General features: G+C 37.2%; 1 protein-coding gene and 1 non-coding gene across 28 annotated transcripts in view; both read right to left on the reverse strand.

The window, feature by feature from the left end:
* Positions 1-818: 818 nt before the first annotated feature.
* DLG1 (discs large MAGUK scaffold protein 1) overlaps positions 819-24,086 on the reverse strand; it is a 198,213-nt gene continuing 174,945 nt past the window's right edge. For 23 of the 27 annotated variants that reach the window (XM_041002724.1, XM_041002720.1, XM_041002722.1 and 20 more), the window contains 7 exons: positions 18,860-18,901; positions 15,971-16,021; positions 14,574-14,675; positions 14,256-14,428; positions 10,816-10,925; positions 6,514-6,605; positions 819-2,954 (listed from right to left, as the gene is read on the reverse strand). In XM_041002724.1, the coding sequence (XP_040858658.1) occupies positions 2,848-2,954; positions 6,514-6,605; positions 10,816-10,925; positions 14,256-14,428; positions 14,574-14,675; positions 15,971-16,021; positions 18,860-18,901 (677 nt within the window). In that variant the 3' untranslated portion in view covers positions 819-2,847. Of the gene's footprint in view, positions 2,955-6,513; positions 6,606-10,815; positions 10,926-14,255; positions 14,429-14,573; positions 14,676-15,970; positions 16,022-17,629; positions 17,666-18,859; positions 18,902-24,086 lie in introns of all 27 variants that reach the window. The other 4 variants (XM_041002717.1, XM_041002719.1, XM_041002728.1 and 1 more) reach the window with 1 other exon arrangement.
* On the reverse strand, positions 13,265-13,428 carry LOC121171405. Its single transcript, XR_005886120.1, has one exon. It is a non-coding gene; the product is annotated as a U1 spliceosomal RNA (small nuclear RNA).

Below are 24,086 nucleotides of genomic sequence, written 5' to 3' on the forward strand. Positions count from 1 at the left end.
TCCCAGCAGCCTTGCTTCCCATCCAGATCCCTGCTTGTAGCCTGGGAAGGTAGTTGAGGACAGCCCAAAGCCTTGGGACCCTGCACCAACATGGGGGACCTGAAAAAAGCTCCTGGCTTTGAATCAGTGCTGCTCTGGTTGTTGCGGGCACCTGGGAATTAATCAATAGACAGAAGATCTTCCTCTGTCTCTCTACCTCTCTCTGTATATCTGACTTTCCAATAAAAATAAATCTTAAAAAAAAAAAAAAGGATACCAAAGCATACAAACATAAAACATTTCATAAACGTGTTAAACTGTTCCTTCCAATACGTTAGAATAACAGGATCTCAATTTTGCCTCTCAACAGGCTCTTGACGTTTCCATGAGTGTGAAAGACTGACTGGTGTCCAGTCTTTTCAGCTGGGATGCATCTGTCCTTGGTAATTACATGACTCTCAGGAGGAGTGTTTCCTTGTTTGTAAAAACCCACTGACATTGGGCCCGGCATGGTCGCCTAGCAGCTAAGGTCCTAGCCTTCATTGCTCCAGGATCCCATATGGATGTAGGATCTAATCCCTGCAGCCCTGCTTCCCATCCAGCTCCCTGCCTGTGGCCTGGGAAAGCAGTCGAGGACAGTCCAAAGCCTTGGGACCCTGCACCCACGTGAGAGACCCAGAAGAAGCTCCTGGCTTCGGATTGGCACAGCACTGGCCGTTTAGGTCACTTGGGGAGTGAACCATCGGACAGAAGATCTTGCTCTCTCTGTCTTTCCTCCTCTCTGTGGTATCTGTCTTTCCAACAAATAAGTATTAAAAAAAATTGCTTACTAAGGACACCCAGAAAGCAATGTAATATAGATTTCAATAAATGGCAACCTTTTATACCTGATTAGATATTTTGTAATGTGTAACTGATGAATACCTGGAAGTGGTTTATACTGGGGTGTTGTTGCAAGGTTTGAAGCTCTTGAGATTTTACAATTTTCTTCTAGTATATATGTTTGGTAACAACATACTTGAATTATACCAACTATATATATATATATGATATAATATACTCTGCTCCAAGACTTGCAGAAGAAAATTTTATTAGTTTGCCTTCAAGTTACCAATTAGGTGTTGTCCAAATTGATGCAAGGAAATGTTAGCTTGTAAAATACTTCTTTCAAAATTCAAGACACATTTAACATATGGATTTTACAATAAAGTTTATTAGCTGTTCTCCTCTTTCTCATAAATGGAATGGATAATGTTAATAATTCTTTACAAACCAGTACTCACTTAAGAAATTGTGACGAGGAGGCTGTCAAAAACACATACTTAATAAACAATTCCAAGGAGCAACGGGAAGCCAAATGCTGTTACTGATGTAAAGGACTGGAGAAACGGATTTCTGAAGTCATTGCTGCCTGTCGCTACTGCTCTCCGGGAGTACCAGTGTAACCCTGGGGCAGAGCAGCCGCACGAGACAAATGGTGTCTAAGGAGAAAACTCACACAGAAATGGAGCTTTTAGCCTGTTTCCAATCAGTGCAAGGAACACAACCAGAAGGAAGGCAAAGGGCCAAAAATCAAACCTAATGACAAGAACAATGACAAAAATAAACAAATGACAACCCAGGAACTCTTTGCAAACTTCTGTAGAAAAGAGGAGAACATGCCCATACTTTGACTGGTAATCTAATTCCCTAGAGGTTTCTCCTCACAACCACCGTACTCCTATTTTCAGTTCATATGATTAAAGAGAGGTCTAATCAATTCATATTTAATTTAAAAAACCAAACAAAAAGGAGTAGGTGGCAAAAGAAAAAAAATATATTTTAAATATATATATATGTGTGTGTGCAACTATGTAAAGAAAATAATTCCCATAGTTACAGAGTTTAAAGAAAGTTTTATATATATTTATTTATATATTTTATTATAACAAAATAGGCAGTTATTGTGGGTAAAATATTCATTAAAATCTGACCCTTAAGAATACATTTAAAGTTTTAGGCTATGAACTGGACTTTTTTTTTCATTGCCATAGTAATTACTAAATCACCACTGTAATGTCTGCGGTTATGAGATTTTCTCAACCTTCTGTGTAAAAGGTGAGTTCCCTTAGCACCTAGACATGTCCTCAATTCAGAAAATGTGATGACTGCTATGTATGAACAACTTTTGTAGGACACTATAAATAGTGTTGCACAAGTAGATTAAAAACGGTTGAACATCGTTATTTCTGATAAATGTGCTGGGAAATAAAATCTCAAACAATAGAAGACTTTAAGAACTCTTATGAAAAATGAATATCCCTTGTGAAGTTATGAAAGCTAACTCAGACATTAATTTTGAAATTAAAAATCCATTTTTTATGCCTACAGGGAAATCACTTTGATAAGAGCAGTCAATTGGGAAAAGGACTTGATAGCTAATACATTGGCCAAACCATGCTATTAAAGTTAAACGTGCATAGTTGCTCAAAGTCTACGAAATCACTGATTAAACAACTTTTCTTTCATTTATATTGAAATTTGAAAAGAAGGTATATAAAGCTTTTCTGAAAATCTCTTAAATTTACTTTCCCTTAAACATTAAGGAATTTTACCACAATTTCCGTATCTCCCCAAACCCTTAATAGCTGGTCAGGCCATTCCATCTTCAGTTCCGAAAAATGGCCACAAACCAACAATGACAGAGTAATACAGACGATGCAACTTGAAGGAGACACTATTTGTCAAAATTAAGTGCAACTGCAGACCATGATGAGTGGGACATGATTCGACATGAAAGGAGTCCAGAAGACGAACTCCAGAGGAAAGGCAAAGAAGTGTCGAAGAGCAGGTGACGGACGGCGGGAGAGAAGCAGACACACGCCTTCTTCATAGCTTTTCTTTGGCTGGAACCCAGATGTAAGGGCCAGACTGCTCCTCTATGATCTGCTTCACCTGGTTGTAAATGTCTTCCAGCGTATCTCCCTGCACGATAGCTGTAATGACAGACAAGTCAGAGCTTCCGTTACTGGCCTATCTTAACAAGCACTGGCCAAACAGAATTAAATCTGAGCTGTGTGACAGATACTCATCCAGGAAGAGTCACTGTTTAGGTATCGCTTTTACTACTTGTACAATATAAAACACTTTATTTTTGAAACTTTGTAAATGTAATTTGTTGATTTAAAACAAATCGTTTTATAACATTTTTCCTTAAACTTACCTTAACTTTTTAAAGAAGCAAAAAAAATGTTTCTATCTAAATGCAAGGATTTAGAGCTATAAGGCAAGTCATATATTAAATTGCAAAAAATGCTCAATGAGTTCGGAAAAGCATCGTAAATATAGATTATTGTGGTGTTAGAAGCCCAGCATCAAGTATTACATGGAGTTTTAAATAAAATTATCTGGGGGCGTGACCCAGTAGCTAAAGTCCTCGCCTTGAATGCACCAGGATCCCATATGGGCGCCGGTTCTAATCCCGGCAGCTCCACTTCCCATCCAGCTCCCTGCTTGTGGCCTGGGAAAGCAGTTGAGGGTGGCCCAAAGCTTTGGAACCCTGCACCTGCGTGGGAGACCCAGAAAAAGTTCCTGGATCCTGGCTTCGGGTCAGCATAGCATCTACCGTTGCGCTCACATGGGGAGTGAATCATCAGATGGAAGATCTTCCTCTGTCTTTCCTCCTCTCTGTATAGCTGACTTTCCAATAATATAATTAAATCTTAAAAAAAATTATCTGCCTGGTGACCAAGATTATATACCTGTAAGAAAAAGGATATATGCAGCGAGAGTTTAAAACATAAAACAGCTAAGATTTCTTGAGTAAACAATAGCTTTAAATAACACAATATTCACAAGTATTAGTTTTGTGAAAGTTACTGTTTTTTATAGAAAATTTGAGAGGCAGACACTCGACACTCAAACACCCATACGGAAGGCAGAGAGAGAGAGAAAGAGGGACAGAACAAATGAGTGAGCTCCCAGGGTAAAGCAGGAGCCACTAACTTGAGTGATCACCACTCGCTCCTTGCATCTGCATCAGCAGGAAGGTAGAGGCAGGAGTAGAGTTGGTTAGCAAACCTAGGCATAACAACTAGGTCAAATGCCACACCCCAAGTTCACAATTTGAGTTAAATATGAACACGTGTCTTAATGTCCCTTTAAATATGATTCATATGACCAAATATTTGGTCCACCAGTTTGGCATCTGCATGAACCATAAACAGCACAAGACAAAAGCCCACAGAATTTCAAAGCTGAAACTGACAACAGTGCACAACTATTTGTTTGAGGAGTCACTCAAGAATTGTTTTGGGAAATTTTTATTTATTAAATTTGAAAGGCTAAGTGACACAGAAGAAAAGTAGACACAGAGAACAACCTCCCGGTTTGGTTCCCAACTATCCACAACAATCAGGGCTGGGCCAGGCTGAAGTCAGGAGCTAGGAACTCCATTTCGGTCTTCCACACGGGTGGTTGGGACCAAGCACTTGGGCCAACACCCACCGCCTTTCCAGGATTATTAGAAGGGAGCAGAATGACAAGCAGAGCAGCTAGGACCTGAAATAGAGCTTTGATAGTGGATGCCAGTGTTATTATTGGTAGCTTAATGTACTGGACCGCAATGCTTGCCCCAGAAACACACATATTTTGTTTAGTTTGTTAAGTTGATGCAGCAGTTAGTATCTGCCTTTCCAATAAAAAAAGCAAAACAAACAAACAAACAAACAAACAAAAAACCCTCCAAAAAGCGAAACTGAGCCCAAAGATATGTAAAAGGATGAACTGAGTAACATAATAGGAAACTGCTACCCACCTGAATTTAAATAAGTAATATTTAAAAAGTGCTATTGATAGGGATGTGTGTGTGGCCATGATTTTCTGCCTGCAGCCACATCTGCATGGAGTTGCACTGAAGTAGAGTAGCTAGAACTTGATTTAGCACTCCAACACTGAACACAGATGTCCCATGCGGTGGCGAAACTCACCATGCCAAATACCCATTCCCATTTTAAAGACTTAAGTATGTTTTTAAATGAGCCAAAGAATAATTAACCTTGAAGGCTAGTGTCTTTGATAATGTCTTGATCTTTTGTATGTGGGCTATTTATCTAATATTGTAAAATCATATGTAAGTATAAAAGTTAACTCAAAATGGATTAAGGACTCACATCATAAGAACTGAAATCATACAATTTCTGAAATAAAACAAAGGAAAAGATTTCCTGACACTGGTTCTTAACAATGACATTCTGGATGTGACCACAAAACTTCCCAACAATGAAACCAAATGGCACTGTATCAAAAGGAAAGGCTCGTAGGCAGCAAGAGACGATTACAATGATGAGAAGCCAACCTAATGGGAGTGGAGATTATATTTATAAGCCATATACATGATTACGTGCTAACACCCAAAAGACATAAAGAACTCATACAACTCAGTAGCAAGAAACTGGATTTTTTTGTACTTTTAAAAAATGAACAAAGGACAGATTTTTCTAAAGATGATACTCCATGTGGCTAACAGGCATATGAGAAGATGCTCAATATCACTAATCATTAGGGAAATGAAAATCAAAACCACAATGAGGCATCACTTCCTTCATGCTTAGATACCTATACAAAAGATAGCAAGTGTTGACTAGACTGTGGAGGACAAGGAACACTTGCAAAAGGTTAGAAGGATGTAAATTAGTAGAGCCATTATTGAAAAACAGTCTGGGAGTTTCTAAAAAAATTAAAGGTATTACTATCATATTGCTATGATTTGAATGACGTTTGCAACATTTACTGGAACCTGACTGCCACTGTAACAATACTGACAGGCCCTCAGATCATAGTTCATCCCTGACAGTGCTGGCACCAGATATGTTAACCTTTTAAAAAAGTTTTTGTTTTCAAAATAATTTATGTTTTGAAAAGTAAAGTGATATACAGGGAGGGAGACAAATTGCTGCAAGCCTGGGACTGGGCCAGGTGAAAGCCAGGAACTCCAATTGGGTCCAAGGACTTGGGTCATCTCCTGCTGCCTGCCCACGGGCGTTTGCAGGGAGTTGGGTAGTAAGTGTAGAGATGCTGGCATTGCAGGCAGCTCAACCTGCTGCACCACATTGACGGCCACAGATATGTTTGAGTTTGGTAATCAATTCACAATGTATACATACATACATCAAATCACATTGTATACCTCGAACATTGATACATTTTGTCAATTATACTTCAATAAAGCTGGGAAAATGGCTCAAGATCTATAAAGCATAAAAGCAGTTTCAGAGAAAAAAAAACCAAGTCCAAATCAAATTTTCTGAGGTGAAGTATGGCTTTTTCCTGTACTTACCGTCTAATCAACATTATATTAAATGATAAACTTCAATACTTCTCAATATGACTGTTGAGGCTAAGTCAATTTCTCACAGGAAATTGCAGGTTTATTTTTAAAATGACAGTATTGGTTACAACTGGTAGACACAGTCAAAGTTCAAAATCAATTTGTGTTAGGTCAGGTGGCTGCTAAGCAAAAATGTGACTATTAAGGGCATTATCATAGGTTCTGACCTGTGAAATGTTCAGTAAACTCTTGCTCCAGTTTCATGGCTCTCTCAAATGTTTTTCTGGCTTGTTCTTCTGTTAGACGTTTATTCATTTCCCTAAAGCAAACAAATTAAGAAATTGGTAAACTGCCTCATTACAGTACTTGAAAAAACACAACAAAGGAGAGAAGACTTAAATAAAACATCATGAGAAACAAGGCTCTGTTAAGAACATTAGAAACAGATTCTGACAATGATCATGCTGCTTTATATTGGAATGACTGAAGAGTTTCAACATATTCTGCATTGCTCAAAACAGCTAGGAACTTAAGCACAGATTTGTGACAGTTTTGCTTTTCACGACTATTTCATATTACAATTTGACTTACCAAGTGAGAGAAAACAAAGGCGACACATGGGCATTCTAAACAGCTTCATGAGAAGGCAACCCTAACCTGATTTCTTTAACAGACAAATGGGAAAGAAAGGATAAGAGAAAAAGAATAGCTCTTTTGGGATCTTGCTAAAAACAAATAAAAAAAATTAAGAAATATTTGGACAACATGATGATGTAAAGGAAATACTGGTAATTATTTTAAGCATGACAGACAGAGTGGTGATATTTTTTTTTTTTTTTCAAAAACATGTATGGGTAAATTGAAGTTTCCGGCATCTGTTTCAAAATAATCTGGAGTTGAAGGGTAAGGAGGTGGGGGGTGGAGGAAACAAGACCGGTCTTAAATTAGTAACAATGTTACAGCCACATGATGAGTTAATGGGTGTTTGTTCTCAACTTATGAGGAGGTATTTTTAGTGTTTCATCAAGTATGAAGCTTGTTTTGATATTTTTATAGTTATTGTCTAGTATCCCTTGATCTTGCCTGTAGGATTCCCCTGAGAAACTTTTTGTAAGGTAGGTCTAGTGGTAACGAAACTTAACTTTTATTTATTTTACAGTGTGTCAAGTTCTCATTTTTTGCAGTATAGTTCTGCTGGCCATATAATTCTTTTATTATATATTTAAAGATTTATTTATTTATTTGAAAATGAGAGTTACAGAGGAAAGGAGTGGTAGAGAAAGAGAAATCTTCCATCTGTTGGTTTATTCCCCAAACAGCTACAATGGCTGGTGCTGAGCTGATCTGATGCTAGGAGCCAGTGGTGTCCTCTGGGTCTCCCAGTGGGTGCATGGGTCCAAGGCCTTGGGATCATCCTCTACTGCTTTAAGGCTATTAGCAACGAGGAGGATTGGGTCTAGAACTGGTACTTCTAGGGGATGCTGGCAATACAGGTGGAGGATCAGCTTGATATATCACCATGCTACTCCAGGTAAAGGATTATTGATTGCCAGGTATTTTCTAATTTGAATATACTAATACACTGCCTTCAGCTTCGAAAGTTTCTGATACAAGATCTGCTGGTAATCTTATTGGAAAATCTTTTGTATATGATGACTGCCTTCTCTTTTGCTTCTTTCTATATATATATATATATATATTTTTTTTTGCTTTCCAATAGTTTGATTATATGTATCTTAATGTGGAGCTCGGAATTTATCCTACCTAGAATTCAGTGTACTTCTGGATGTGTACATTCACTATCTCCTATCAGATCTGGGATGCTCATTTCTTCAGGTCATCCCGGTGTCCCTTATTTCTCACCATGTACACACTGGTTAACTGGTGACATCCCACGAGCTCCCTTACCCTTCGTTCACTTCTTCAATCCTGCTGTTCCTCAGACTCATTAATTTCCACTGTCCTATCCATATGAGATGCTGACACCACAGTGACTTAAATGATGGGCCACAGTACTGACCTCTCAAATGGCATCCTGTTAAGCAATATGTCCATCTCTGATGTTTTTAAATGTTAAACAATTCTGGCATTCCAGGAATAAATTCACCTTGGTTGCTATATCTTGTTATTAAAACACTATAAGAACCCATTGCAGTAACCTAGCAGCTTAAGTCCTTGCCCCTGGCACGCGCCAGGATCCCATATGGGCACTGGTTCTGAACCTGGCAGCCCCGCTTCCCATCCAGCTCCCTGCTTGTAGCCTGGGAAAGCCATTGAGGACGGCCCAAAGGCTTGGGACCCTGCATTCGTGTGGGAGACCTGGAAGAGGCTCCAGGCTCCTGGCTTCAGAGCAGATCAGCTCCCATCATTGTGGCTGCTTGGGGAGTGAATCAGTGCACCGAAGTTCTTCCTCTCCTCCTCTTTGTATATCTGACTTTGCAACAAAAACCAAAATAAATATATTTTTCAAAAAAGCCAAAACATCATTGGATTCAATTTATTCATATTTTGGTTAGGAATTCTGCATTTATGTTAATGTGAGACTGGCTTATTTTTATCCCTGCAAAGTCATTTATCAGGACTTTGGCATCAAACATGTTCTTACAAATCAGCTGAAAAATCTGTGTAAGATGGGCATTATCCTTTACCATTTGAATGAATTTATGAAGTTCTTTAGGGCTGGAATTCTATTTGTGGAAAGACTTTCTAAATGAGATTCAAGGTCTTTATTAAATACAGATTATTTTGATTTTTGATTTCTTTTTCAATACTGTTTTGAAGTACAACTTTCAAACAAAACCAAATGTGAGAAATATACAGCAATTTTTTTACAAGAGTACATACACTTGAATTTTTAATACTTTGAACATTACCTGTATCCATTCGAGTCAGTTCTATATAAAGGGTAACTTCCTAAGTAATGATCAAATTTGGAATCAGAGTATGCAGTTTTTGGATTTTTTTATTCATCTTTGTGAGATTCTTCCATATTTTTGTGTAGAGACTACTCATTCTCATCATGGTGGAATGTGTCATTGTGAATGTTATAATTTATGTGCTCTTCTGCAGATGGGCATTCTAATTTTTTGCTATCTTGAGTAGTACTTCTATTTGCAATCTAGCAAATGTTTTGGTATATACATGGCCAAATTATGTTGTGTCTCTAGGAATGAAGACACTTACTTTGTGATGTGACCAAGTTCATTTTTCTTAAAAAAATTTTATTTTTCAGGTTGAAAGGCAGGGAAAGCAAGTACTCATCTATTGGTTCAAAATGTCCAGCCCAGGCCAAAGCCAGGAGCTTGAAACTCAATCCTGGTCTCCCATGTGCATGCCAGGGGGCTCATGCATTTAATTCATCATCTGCTACCTCTTAGGGTGCAATAGGAAACTGTGATCACAACAGTAGCTGTTCTCAAATCCAAGAATTCTGATATAGGCCGTGGGTGCCCCAAGTGGCATTTTCACTACTGTGGCCAAGGTGTGCTTCAGAGAGCTTTTAAATTGTTCTGATTTATATTCACATAGAATCTGTGTCCTTATTTGATTTCTCAGGAATTATCTTTCCCCCTACAACACAGGTGTCAATTTGTGCTTTACATATTTTGTTACTACCATTAAGCTTCGACAAACAAACAAACATATCTTTTTGGTGGAGTGAATTTTTCATATTCCTTTTCATTTGTAGTAATCCTTCTTACTGTAAAATGTACTCTAACAACAATATAAGCTAGTATGATTCTGGCTTATATTCTTAGGATGTATCTTTTTCTATTTGACTACTTTCAACCCTTTGAAAGCATGTAACATAAGTTGAGTAATTTTTAAATTACTGCAATAGCTAAATAAGCTGAAAGCCAGAAACTAGGAATTCAATCTGATTTTGCACATGGTAGGCAGGTAACCAAGCAATTAAGCCAGGAAGTGTACTAGCAGGAAGTTTAATCAGAAGCAGAGCCAAGAGTGAATCAGGCATTCCAACATGGGATGGACTGTCCCCTGTGGCATCTTAAAGGTTGTGCCAAATACTCACCCTAGGTGTAATCTTGTTTTGTTAAACATGCATTCCTAAAACCCTCGTTTTTAATCATTTTTATTTAATCTACCTACTAGTAGACCGGTGACATTGTTCTATTTATTTCAGCTAATTTATAACATCTTACTACCAATGTTCTTTTGCTGCACCCATTTTTTGTTTCTATTTGTTAATAATTTTTTAATGCAGATTCTATTTTTTCTCCATATTAAGAGGTAGGAATACATACATCCCTTTACCATTGCAATGGTTTCCTTATAGCTATGTAGCTCAATTAATTCAGTAGCCACACATGTGGCTATTCAAGCTTTACATTGTAATACATACATGTTATCTTATACTTTAACAATGTTGAAGATGTGTTAGAATCTTCACAACATTCTGTAAGGTGAACATTTTACAAATTTTACAAGTAGAGTTGCAGGGGATGGGAAACAGTTAAATAGCAACTGGATTTGCATTTAGAGGCCATAATTTAGGAAATCATACTTACATAATATTTTCCATGGATTTGGGTTTAATAAAAATGGAGATTGGGTAAAGTTGTGCAATTTGTAATCTCTTTATGGCATTTCCGGATACATCAAGAATACAGTGCTTGCCCTAAGAATAAAACAGAAAACAGGTGAACCATTTCTCTCCAATAACAGCAAAGGTACTCATCCTGCAGGCACAATATCTTATCCTATGTTTGGATCCTTGATCACTGTAGGCAAATCCATCATTTCTATTAGCATATCTCAGATGGGGAATAAAATATGGACCTTAAAGATAATCAATTTTCCATTTTTATGCCAATATTCCATTTCATAAAGAATGAAAAACAGCTACCATACTCCTAGCGTTCAAACACTAGTAATCTGCCGAATGGTAACATAGTGTCCTTATCTTATGTCAGGGCACAGCATTTAAAAAGAAACCCCAAACTACTTTCTTGTTATGTTTCCTTCCTTCCCTCCCTCCCTCTCTCACACACACATTCTCTTTGTCTCTCTCTTTAAAATACTTTAAAATATTTATTCTTATTGGAAAGACAAATCTGCAGAGAGAGAGGGAGAGGCAAAGATCTTTTATCTGCTGATTCACTCCTCTAAAGGCCATTAATGACCAGAGCTGAGCTGAGCCAATCCAAAGCCACTAACCAGGAGCTTCTTCTGGTTCTCTCACGTGGGTACAGGGTCCCAAGGCCTCGGGCCATTCTCTGCTGCTTTCCTAGGCTATTGCTTTCCAGGGGACTGCACTGAAGTGGAGCAGCCAGAATGTGAACTAGTGCCCACATGGGATGTCAGTGCTGCCAGGTACACAATTTGCCTGTTGAACCACTGTACTGGCCCCATACCATAATTTCATAACATATGATCAACAGAATATAAAAGATCCTAGGACAATGGGCAAGCATTCTAAAATGAATGAATTTGACTTTATATTTCCACCATTCTCCTCCTTCATTTTGACTTTAACTGGCAACTTTTCTGAAGTGCTTAACAAAGACCATTTAGGTTTTTCACATGGATCAACATTTCTGTGTTAAAGAGGGCAGCACTTAATTTTTTTATGACAGATTTTACCACAACTTTTGAAACACAGGTTTTTCTCAAGCATCTTTAAAAAAATCAAAACCAAAAAACCAAAAGTATTTGTACTTATTTTTCACTTCTCCAAAAGGAAGAAAGGAGGGGAGGAGAGAGGGACTGGGATAGAGAGATGGATCGTCTACCCACGGTTACTCCCCAAGTGTCCACAACAGCCAGGCTAGACCTGGCTGAAGGCAGGAGTCAGGAGCAGGCAATCACACTGAGTTTCCTATATGGATGGCAGGAACCCAAGCACACGGCCACTATCTGCTACCTCTCAGACACAAGTGTAAGAAGTCAGGAACTTTCTCTGGATCTCTCATGTGGGTGCAGGGGCCCAAGAACTTGGATCATCCTCCTCAGCTTCCCCAGGCCATTATCAGGGAGGTGAATGGATGTGGAGCAGCCAGGAGTTGAACTGGTGCCCATATGGGATGATGGTGGAGGACTAGTCAGCCAAACCACTATACTAGCCCCTGGTTATACAGTTTTATCTTTAAGTTTAATATGGTGAATTGCTGTGATTTTTTAATGTTGAAATATTTAGCAGTAACTAGATAAATACCATTTAATACATTACTTTTTCACATGTTTTTTAGATCACATTTATTAAAATTTTGTTTAGAATGCTTGGTCCCACACCTAACTCCCTTCTTCCCTCCCTCTATCTTTCATGGTCTCTATTTGAAAAGGGGGAGGAGAAAGGGAAGAGAGAAAGAAAGAGAGAGAGAGAGAAAGCGATAAAGAAGAGAAATAAGGGGAGACACCTTCTATTTCCTGATATACTTTTTTTTTTTAAGATTTATTTTATTTTTATCCTAAAGTCATATACAGAGAGGAGGAGAGACAGAGAGGAAGATCTTCTGTCCGATGGTTCACTCCCCAAATGACCGCAATGGCAGGTACAGTGTTGATCCGAAGGCAGGAGTCAGGAACTTCCTCCAAGTCTCCCACATGGGTGCAGGGTCCCAAGGCTTTGGGCTGTCCTTGACTGCTTTCCCAGGCCACAAGCAGGGAACTGGAAGGGAGGCGGAGCAGCCAGGACACCAACAGGTGACCACACAGGATCCTGGCACAGGTAAGGTGAGAACCTTAGCCACTGGGCCATGCGCTGGGCCTGGATGCTCTACTTCTAATATAGCTTCTTGTCAATGTGCTTCGGAGACCATCAGAGGATGGCCAAAGTCCCTGGGACCCTGCCTCCCATGTGGCAGACTGGATGGAGTTATTGTTCCTGGCTTTAGTATGGCTCAGACTGGCTGCTGGAGCCATTTGGGGAGTTATCCAATGGATGGAAGATCAATTCCTCCCTCTGTCTTTCCTTTTCTAACTCTGTTTTTCAAATAAATCTCTCTCTTTCTTTTTAATAAGGTGAGGGAACAAACACAGTCCCCTACTACCCCAAATTAAGTAGTTCACTTTCTCACATTTGGGGAAACCACAGGAGTCAGCACATCTGGAGTGCAATGGGTGAGCCTCACCCTGGGTAAACCACCTTCACGATCATGATATTTCCCCTGCCAGGGAAATCTAATAAATCAATCAATTTTAAAACCCCTTGGCCACCCCAGCCCCACAAAAACAAAAACAAAAAACACCACTCTCCCTTTGCTATGCTGTTTAAGTCAGATTCTTTTTAAAAATATGCATACATTTTTAAATTTATTTGATAGAGCTGCAAAAGATAGAGCTTCCATCTGCTGGGACACTCACTGAATGCCCTAGTCAGTGTAGGATAGGCCTAGAGCTCCATCTGAGTTTTCTACCTGAATTTGCCAGGGAATCACACACCTGAACCATCATTACTGCCTCCCAGGCAGAACAACAAGAAGCTGGATCGGAAGGTGGAGTTGGGTCTTAATCCTGGGTACTCTGCTATAGGACGTGGGCATTCGCAAACGGTGCTTAACCTGTTGTGCCAACACCTGCTCCATATTGTTCTTTAAATGAAGACTAGAGGAGACGTTTTTGTCCAGTTTCAAGACTGGAACAGCTGCACTTATCTTGAACATTTCAATCATTTCTATTGATGGATACTACTGATTTTAGTCCCTCAAATGCTGGAAGGCTAGGATTAAACACAAGTTTTCTGGAAAAAGGCCTCAAAATAATCTCTCCTCTTAGAAGATTCATGGTATTATTTCTATTCTCATTTTCATTGTCTATTTTATCTTACATGCAAACTTACACTTTTCTATGCCACCTAAAATTAAATAATTAGCTTAACAAACTATTAATAAAAAATAATAAAGTAATCAGACGTAATATTTATCTTGTATCCTTTCATAAATATTCTTTTTGTACACGGTCAAACACTTGTCTGAAGAGAAGCCATATTCTGCATTAACATGATGCCTACCTTTTCTGCTACTTCTCGCACAGACTGAACACTTGTTCCATACAGGTGGTTGTTATATTGGCCAGCTTCAATGAATTTATGTTCCTGGATATCTTTTTCCATCTGTTCTCTTGAAGTCACAAAATGATAATCTCTTCCATCTACTTCATAATCTCGTTTTGGTCTAGTCGTATCTTTAAGAGAAAAGAACTTGGGGAGGTGTTCAATATTTAAAAGCAGGAGTAACTGATAAAAAACTATTATGTTTACTTTTGTTCCAAAGAGTGACAGGAAAACAAAAAAAAAGGAATAATAAGAGTTTTCCTTTGAGTTACTCACGAGGCACACAGGATCCAAACTTGTCAGGAAATTCTGAGATCAAGTCATCATTTATCCTGTCTTTCATAGGTCCCAATATGATCACTGGTCGAGTATAATTCACTGTAAAGATAAACTGCATGTTAAAAGCAATAACATTCAATGAAAACGAAGCTATTTCATTACACTGGAGATCAAAACATTAACTCTTTTGAATAATTTATTTTCTCTTTTTTATTCATATCACTGGACCATTAATCAGAGATGCCTAACCTGCTATTTAATAAACTATTATTAAGGTCTTGACCTTGATTCAGTTTCCTGCTAGATATCAAGTACTTGATAATAAAACAAATATAGCATTTTAGCTGATGTTTCTATGAACTGTTAACATTACCTTACTACAAATAGGAATACACAGTGTTTTACATGTAAGTTCTGAAGTAGAATTTGTAAGGAAGCATAAAATGGAAACTGGGTGTGGGCAGGGCTAAAATCACAGTAAGATAACAGTCATGTATGAGTTGGATTATCAGGGGTTCAATGCGGAAAGAAGGGACTTGCTAGTGAGAACTAACACTGTGGTAGGGAGGATGAAGAGGAGGTCATGGGGCTGGGGTTGTGGTGTGGCTGGTTTGAGTCTCAGCTGCTCCACATCCTATTCAGCTTCCTGCTGACATGCTTGTTAAAGCAGTGGAAGATGACTTAAGTACTTGGGCTCCTGAAATCACGTTAGACCTGATCAGGCTCCTGACTTTGGTCAGGCCCAGCCTACGGCTCATTTGAGGAGCAGACCAATGGAAGATCTCTGTCTTTCCCTCTCAGAGTAATTCTGCTTTTCAAATACATAAGTTTCTTTCAGAAGGAAAAGGAGATAATACATAAGAAAGATATGATGAAAGTAGAATAAATTGAGCTTGGAACATAATTGCACGAAGACAAGGAACAGAGAAAGGTCAAAGATGTTTCCAAGATTTTCAGAAAGATTACTGGAAAGACAGTAATACTATTTCAAATATTGAAAAAAATTTACTTAGAAAATACCAATATAAAAATTAGGGCTAAACTGTAGTTCATAAAACAAATATATTTGTACATTTCTATAAATATGAGGGTACTTAAAGGAGTTAACGGACAATGGGCTCAAGTTTACTGTGGTACTAAAGATTTTGAAATGAATCTGGCAAAAAGTACATGGAAAAAGTGTATTATAAACAGCTATGTAATGGATTTCAGAATATTTTTTATAACAAAATAAACTTATCCCTTAATTTTATTTTAATTCCACTTTCCATGAACTTTCTTAAGTACCCTTGTGTATATCTGTGTGATAAGTCAAATTCTAATATTTTTTTAAAGGCGTGAATTGGACATGTATTTTTCCAAAGGAATATAAAAGATGAACAAGCTTCACAAACCTTCTTGTTGATTCACTGGTTCATAAGATAAGACATACTCTTCTTGACCACCTATTAAAAAGGTAAAGCATAGATGAGAAAATCTGAAAAGATACTACTAGTCTAATTCTTCATATATACCTATCAGTAAGTAGGACTTTCCTGTAAAATGGTACAGATTTCGAAAATGGTACTTTTTTTCATAAATTAATGATGACAATGTTTAGTAAAAAACGTTGCAAATTATAGTCATAAGGTTTAATACAAAATGATGTGTGCTATTTATTCAATAATATTTTTGTGATTTTAAAAGATTATCATTCAACCTACTAAAATCTACATTTGTGATACTGAGTATATGCTACTTCTTAAATTTAGAGTTAGGAACTATTAAACCGTTCAAACATTAGTAGTTTTAGTAGTTCTTCATATATGCATATTTGTTAATTTACTGCTACTTAAAATGATTTTTTTTGGCATCACCAACTGTAATATTTATCAGACTAATTTTATTTTTAAGGTAACTACAATAATCTTACTTTTAAAAACTGTAAATACAAAGGTAAGGATGTTATTATTTCACCAAATTTCATGAATTCAATTTAAAATATCAGCATCTAAAGTGAATTTAAAAGGGGACTGGTGCAGTAGACCAGAGGCTAAAGTTCTCGCTTTGTGGGTGCCAGGATCCTATACGGGTGCCAGTTCATGTCCTGGCGGCCCCGCTTCCCCTCCTGCTCCCTGTGGCCTGGGAGAGCAGTCGGGGATGGCCCAAGATCTTGGGACCCTGCACCAACGTGGGAGCCCTGGAATTGGCTCCTGACTATGGACTAGCTCAGTTCCATCTGTTGCGGCCATTTGGGGCATGAACCAGCAGACAGAAGATCTTTCTCTCTGTCTCTCTTCCTCTTTGTATATCTGACTTTCCAACAAAATAAATAGATCTTAAAAAAAAGTGAATTAAAAAGAACTTTAGATACAGCAATATCCTTCCTTTCCTACAAAATGAATCAGTACTAACGGAGGTGAATGCTTTGATTTTACAAGCACTTAAGAAGTCTATTAAAGGCTTACAGCTTAGGAAATATAATAAATTAGAAGTCTGCAAGTCAAATTTGAATTCATTCAGAAGAATTAGGAAGTTCCAAGTTCCAAGTGTTCTTAACACACATAAACACATACAGAAAATAAACTCAGAAAGAGTGTTCATCCAAGTGTTAATGAAAGCAATCATACTGTACATATGCAGCTTGCTTTTAAAAATTCATACTGCACAAGCATTGTTTCTTGATTTAGAACTATACTTCTTTGTTTCAATAACCTGACTGAAATATATGAAACAAATACTTTATAAGTTGTTTTTCAAAGTATTGGATATAAAAAACATGGTTCACATACTAGCAAAAACATGCAATTTGAATATATTCCACATCTTAATTCATGCAAATGGTGAGAGAGACAGTATATACTTTCATTACCTCATTTTAGTCTAGAAAGCCACTCAACTACTCTGTAATGGGTTCTAGTTAATAAAAATGCCAAAATAAAAATATCATATTCCTACATAAAAAATGATTAATTAACTTATGTAAAAGAAATAACTAACCAAATGAACGAGGGCTAAAAGTATATATTGTCAACATGAAAAAATATTAGGGACTGGTATTTAACATGATGGACCTTGTGGGCAGCCATACTCATCTGTAATCAAGATTACTTTCATATTAGACAGCAGTGAAAGAAAAGGTTGAAAAGAATTTTAATTTTTAAGGTGCTAGAATTGGTAATATTCATGAACTTTCCCATTCTCCCATGCCTAAAACTGTGTAAAAATATGCTCATACATATTGCTTTGCTATACCAAGAATATAATACACAAAAGTATTATTTTCTGAGCAATCCTTAGAAATTTTTCCTTCTTTATTTCTTATATTCACCAAAAGCTGTGATCTCTATCTATACTGCTGACACAGAATAAGAAAGGAAATAAAGCTAAGTATAGTTTGTTTTTCTGAAAAATATTTTAGTGCTTAGGTTAAAAACATTTATCAAACAAATGTCAAAGTACTAGTTTACTCTCATGGAGATACTTGTTTTTTCTTATAAAAGCTATGTACACAGCAATATGTACTGTGTATACACATAATACTGGTTATAATAAGGATTTTAAAGTATTAAAACTTTGAAAATCTCAGCAATTGCATGGGTTGAGGTTTCTTATAGGGAAATGCCTAAAGAAGAAGTTTTTCAGCTTTTGCAGCCTTTAGTTTCTTGCGTTTTGAAACAGGATGTGCACCCTTAATCTGAAATTTCCAAATCTGAAACTGTTCAAAATTCAAAAGGTTTCTGAAGACTAAACTGCAAATTCTGGATGGCACACTTTAGATTTCAAATCTGAAGACTATAGATGTTAAACTGTAGCATGATTTTTTTTTTTCCTGAAGAACAGAATATTACTTAGTGATACAGATTCAAAAATAACAAGCATTTGGGGCCAGCTTTATGGCTTGGAGGGAAAAAACCTTCACCTGCCATTACCATGCCATCCCTTATGAACACCAGTTGCAGGCCCAGCTGCTCCACTTTCACTCTAATTCTCTGTTAGTGTGCCTGGGAAAGCAGTGGAGGATGGCCAAAGTGCTCGGGCCCATGCACCCACATGAGGGACCAGGAAGAAGCTCCTAGCTCCTGGCTTTGCCTTGGCTGTTGCAGCCATTTGAGTGTGAAACATGGATGGAAGATCTGTGTCTCTTCTTCTCTTTGTTTTCCTTTCTCTCTCCGTAACTTGCAAATAACATAGATATTTAAAAAAATTTAAGCATTTCAATATGAAATTTAACACTATCGATCCCTCCCAAAGGATATTTATTACTTTGAGATTATAAAATATAAGTTACTTTAAACACTTACGGTAACTACTTTCACTATCGCTGGCATTAGAAGTTACATGCTCTGAAATTGCAGGATAATGAAAAAAAAAAGCATCATAAGTTTAAAACAGAAAACTATCAAAATAAAAACATTATGAAATGTTGAAATATAAACCACATATATCAAATCAATTTAAACAAACATTTTTGATTTTCTTTGAAAAATTAAATATTTTCAAATGAACATGAATAGTAAGGAAGAATACCTGAAATTAAGAACAAAGCTTTATTTTTGTAAAACAGCTTATGAATATAATTTATATTACAAATCACATACAATATATGACAAACAGGACAAAGCAATTTTAAATTAGTCCTATGTAAATCCAAACCTCAAAAAGAGGAAATGTAGTTGGCATCACTTAATTTAGTCTGTGAAACAGAAACAATGGCTTAGGAGACAAGTTACGTTTATAGCATACTAGATGTCCATTTTTATAAAGGGATGTCTTTGTAACTGAAAATAAATAAATAAATGGTGGGATTTTTAGTACAGCTTCTCTTGTTCTTGAAGATAACGAAAATCCAAGTTTCTGAGATCATACACTGTATTTTAGATACCATAAATTCAAATGCTCAAAAAGTTAAAATAGAATGGAATTTTAGACGGTAGGATTACATCTTTATAATCAAAACATAACAACAAAATATATTTAACTGAAAACAATTTTGTTTTCCTTCATAAGAGACCCTACTTCATAACTGAACTGCCAGAAAATCAGTAGGCACTCTTCTCATACACATAAATGGAATATTGGATATTCCTTCAATAAATACATTCCTTCAACAGTAAACAAGACTAATATTGTTATTGAAAAACACTGGAAATCAAGCTTTCAGTAAAAGTGAAATCTATATTTTTTCCTGTAAAAGAAAGGAAAGACTTCTTTTTTAAGGAAAAAGACAAAATTTGGGAGTAAGTATCTGTAAGAACATCCATGGGTCTCCTAAAGTTAGGGAGCACTACTGGAAAGTAGAGACAGAAGTTAAAACTTCAAATTAAAAAATTCTTGAATTGTCATCATAGTGTAAAATGCATTACTCTAACCTGCAAAAGGCAAACATTTACAAAAGTTATCTGCAATGACAATCACACAAATGATATCTTCTTTTAAGCTAATATTTTGTTTTAAATGTTTATTTTATCTATTTCAAAGGCAGCAAGGGAGCAAGGATGAGAGTGAGCATAGTTTTGTCAACCACTCTCCAAATGCATGGAACAGGTAAGACTGGGAATTCAATCTGGGTCTCCAACATGGGAGCCTTTTCTGCTGCCTCTTAGGCTGTGTACCAGCAGGAAGCCAGCATCAAGACCAGAGAACCTGAACCCAGGCACTCCAATTCGGGATGTCGGGGTGCCTAGGGGCTATGCTAAATGTCTGCCCTTGAAATTTCTTTTCATGTTAGTACATATACCTCAACATTCTTATTTCAAACTACGTAAGATTCTGTTGGGTTGATGTATGCTTTCTTTACCTCTTTATATTTATATTTAGACATTATAGTTTGCTGTTTATCACAAACATCAATAACTATAAATGTCTTAACTTACAAAGCATTATATATTAAGATATATATGTTTATTTACTTTATTGGAAAGGCAGATATACAGATATACAGAAACATAGAGGGAAAGATCTTTGTTCCACTGGTTCACTCCCCAAGTGGCAGCAAAGGCTGGAGCTGAACCAAACCAAAGCCAGGAACCAGGAGCATCTTCTGGGTTTCCCATATGGCTAAGGCCTTTGGGGCCATCCTCCACTGCTTTCCCAGGCAACAAGCAGTGACCTGAATGGGAAGTGGAGCAGCTGGGACATGAACTGGCACCCAGTGTGTGCAAGGCAAGGATTTAGCCACTGAGCCATTGTGCTGGGCTCTGGAAGATTTCTAACTCTGTCTTCCAAACAATTATACAAATCTTTTAAGAACAGACAAGTTAGGCCTGGGACAGTAAGTAGCCTAGTGGCTAACATCCTCACCTTGCATGCGCCAGGATTCCATATGGTTACTAGTTCTAATCCCAGCAGCTCTGCTTCCCATCCAGCTCCCTGCTTGTGGCCTGGGAAGGCAGTTGAGGATGGCCCAAAGCCTTGGGACCATGCTCCTGGCTTCAGATCCTCTCTTGGTACCTGACTTTCCAATAAAAATCAATAAACTTAAAAAAAAAGATGAAAGAATAATAGACAAGTTATCTCCACCATACACCAGATTTTCTAAAATGAAAAGATAAACTTGTGGATACTCTGTGACAACAAACATCTATATTCTTTTGGCCTAGTAATTCTTTTCCTAGGTATTTCCCCAGCAGAAAACATGTGTAAGAATGTTCAACAACACTATTTAAATAGCCCAGGATATGCTTTAATTGAAAGTCAGGGATAAAACTCATTTGTATAATTTCATATTTCATTTGCTTGTTAGTGTTTCTCCTTGTAATTATGATTTTCAACGGTTATACAACATAACAAAATATGGACAAATCATACTTCATTAAACATTACCCAATTTTAAGACACTTTAGAATAGCTTCATTCAAAAAATCTTTCCCAAATAATAATAAATGTGACTCAGTTTGTTTTAATCACAACTTTAAAAAAAGATTTATCTATCTATTAATTAACTAATTTATTGATTGTGAAGTCAGATATACAGAGAGGAGGAGAGACAGAACTGCTGGGATTAGAACCGGTGGCCATATGGGATCCCAGCGTGTTCAAGGCAAGGACTTTAGCCACTAGGCCTCTGTGCCAGGCCTTAATCACCAACTCTTAATTATTCTCATGTTCTTAGAATAAAATTCCTTGAAGAGTTAGTGGAACAAAAGGTTATTCCTGGGCCCAGTGTGATAGCCTTGTGAAGTCCTTGTGAAGTCCTTGCCTCAGCAGCCCCACTTGCCGTCCAGCTCCCTGCCTGTGGCCTGGAAAAGCAGCCGAGGATGGCACAAAGCCTTGGGACCTTACACGCACGTGGGAGACCCAGAAGAGGCTCCTGTTCATGGCTTCGAAATGGCTCAGCTCCAGCCACTGTGGCCACTTGGGGAGTGAATCGTAAGATGGAAGATCTTCCTCTCTGTCTCTCTTCCTTTCTCTATATATCTGACTTTGCAATACAAATAAATAAATCTTAAAAAAGATTATTTCCTAGAAAGATTATATACCTCTACACTCTCATACTACCTTGAAAGTAGTTTCCATCATCAAGTTCTACTAAAAGGAACAAGTGTCAAACTGACAGGTTTGAAACATCATTTTGTTCTTTGATTTCTAGGAAAATAAATGCTTATTTCACTTATCTTTTAAACACTTGTCAAAATTTCTGATGGAGGGTTAGCCTGCTTTTTACTTCTCTGTTAGAAATTTACAGTGTAGGGCTCAGCGGCATGGCCTAGCAGCTAAAGTCCTCGCCTTGAACACACCAGGATCCCATATCGGCACTGGTTCTAATCCCGGCAGCTCCATTTCCCATCCAGCTCCCTGCCTGTGGCCTGGGAAAGCAGTCGAGGATGGCCCAAAGCTTTGGGACCCTGCACCCGTTTGGGAGACCAGGAAGAGGTTCCTGGTTCCCAGCTTTGGACCGGCATAGCATCGGCCGTTGTGCTCACTTGGGGAGTGAATCATCAGATGGAAGATCTTCCTCTGTCTCTCCTCTCTGTATACCTGACTTTGTAATAATAAATAAATAAATAAATCTTAAAAAAAAAAAGAATTACAGTGTAAGGATTTAACTCCTTTGATACACATGGTATAAATATTCTTTCTCAAGTTTTTAAAATCTTGTTTATGATGCTTGAGGAATAAAGTATTTAAAATCTCTAAACTAGAATTATCTTTTCATTCAAATATTTTTACTCAATAAGAGTGTTATCATTCCTTTATTCTTTATTAATCTCACATCATCAATTTCAAGTACTACTACTAGCTTTACACCATCCTTAGGTCTGGTTTTGGTATCAAACATTTCTGTACAACTGTACTTAAGTAAGTCTTTAAAATGAAAAGAAAGGGAAGGAGATATATACTGGATAATCTATGCACCTGAGAGCAAGCTTTTGAAGGGTTCTACATAATAGAAAAGTTACAAAAATGGCAAGGCTGCATACAATAGCTAGTAACAAACCTTTTTCCAACCTGTGTGCAATGATTTCAACTTTGTGCCCTGCTTCCTTTTATTCTCACTGACTCACACCCAAATTTATTCTGTTGAGCTTTTTCAAAATGGCCCCACGCAAGTAGAAGAGCTGCCTAGGTTTTTATTGCTAAGAAATATTATTTAGTTGCATTCTCCCCGACTTCATACTCTATAGTCCTCATACTCAAAATCAGGTTTGGAAAAACAATCTGTTGTCAACAGGGTAAACCATTAATTTGAATTCTGAATAAAGGATCACTGATTCATATTTGCAAAAAGCAATGTATCATATTACTTGTGTTTCTCTCTCTGCCTTTCAACGAATTATGCTAAATTTCATAGGTTTGAATTTATATGCAAATGTACATTTTTTTCTGATATTTACCACTCTTCAGGTTTGTTTCTCTGAAATAATCCACCTTTCTATAAATCTTCAGGAAGTCCAGTTCCAATAAGGTTTAATGACTATCTGTGTAAGTCCACATTTACTTTATTATATTAAAATTTTACTGAATTTTGCTTGATTTATTCCCTGTATTCTGAACACTGGAATCTAGAAAACAGAAATCCAAGGCTACAAGAATGTCCCTGTCCTGTTGGTCTATTTTCAAATGCATACTGAGCACTCTGTCAGTTGATTTATGTGATCTGTTTTATGTGGTGACTTTCATGATAATTGTTTCTAATTTAACTGATATCTACTTGTCTCCTTCAATATTTTTCAAATTAAAAACTGATCTCACCAAATTACTAGGTGAGTAGTTCTTTTAATTTCTCAGAAATGAACCACAAGTCCATTATTCAAAGCATCTTAAGTCATTGTCCAGAAAATCAAGTATTTTTCTGACACTGCTTGATAATAAATCACCAGTTTTTATATTATTCCTCTTGTCAGAACTAGAGATTCAAGATAAAGTTGTAATTATCATCTCTCACTACAAACCAATGTCATGATTTATTCCCTTTTCTATGGTTTTTCCTAGGTTCTTGCTGACTCAAAAGTGGTTAAGAGGTGGATCCTTTTCCTGATCCATATCACCTATGCAGGATGTTACAGATCTCAAATTAGATGGCATTAA

The sequence above is a fragment of the Ochotona curzoniae genome, unplaced genomic scaffold (assembly GCF_017591425.1).
Source record: "Ochotona curzoniae isolate NIBS_2020 unplaced genomic scaffold, NIBS_Ocur_1.0 scaffold_2587, whole genome shotgun sequence".
In the NCBI taxonomy this organism is placed as follows: Eukaryota; Metazoa; Chordata; class Mammalia; order Lagomorpha; family Ochotonidae; genus Ochotona; species Ochotona curzoniae.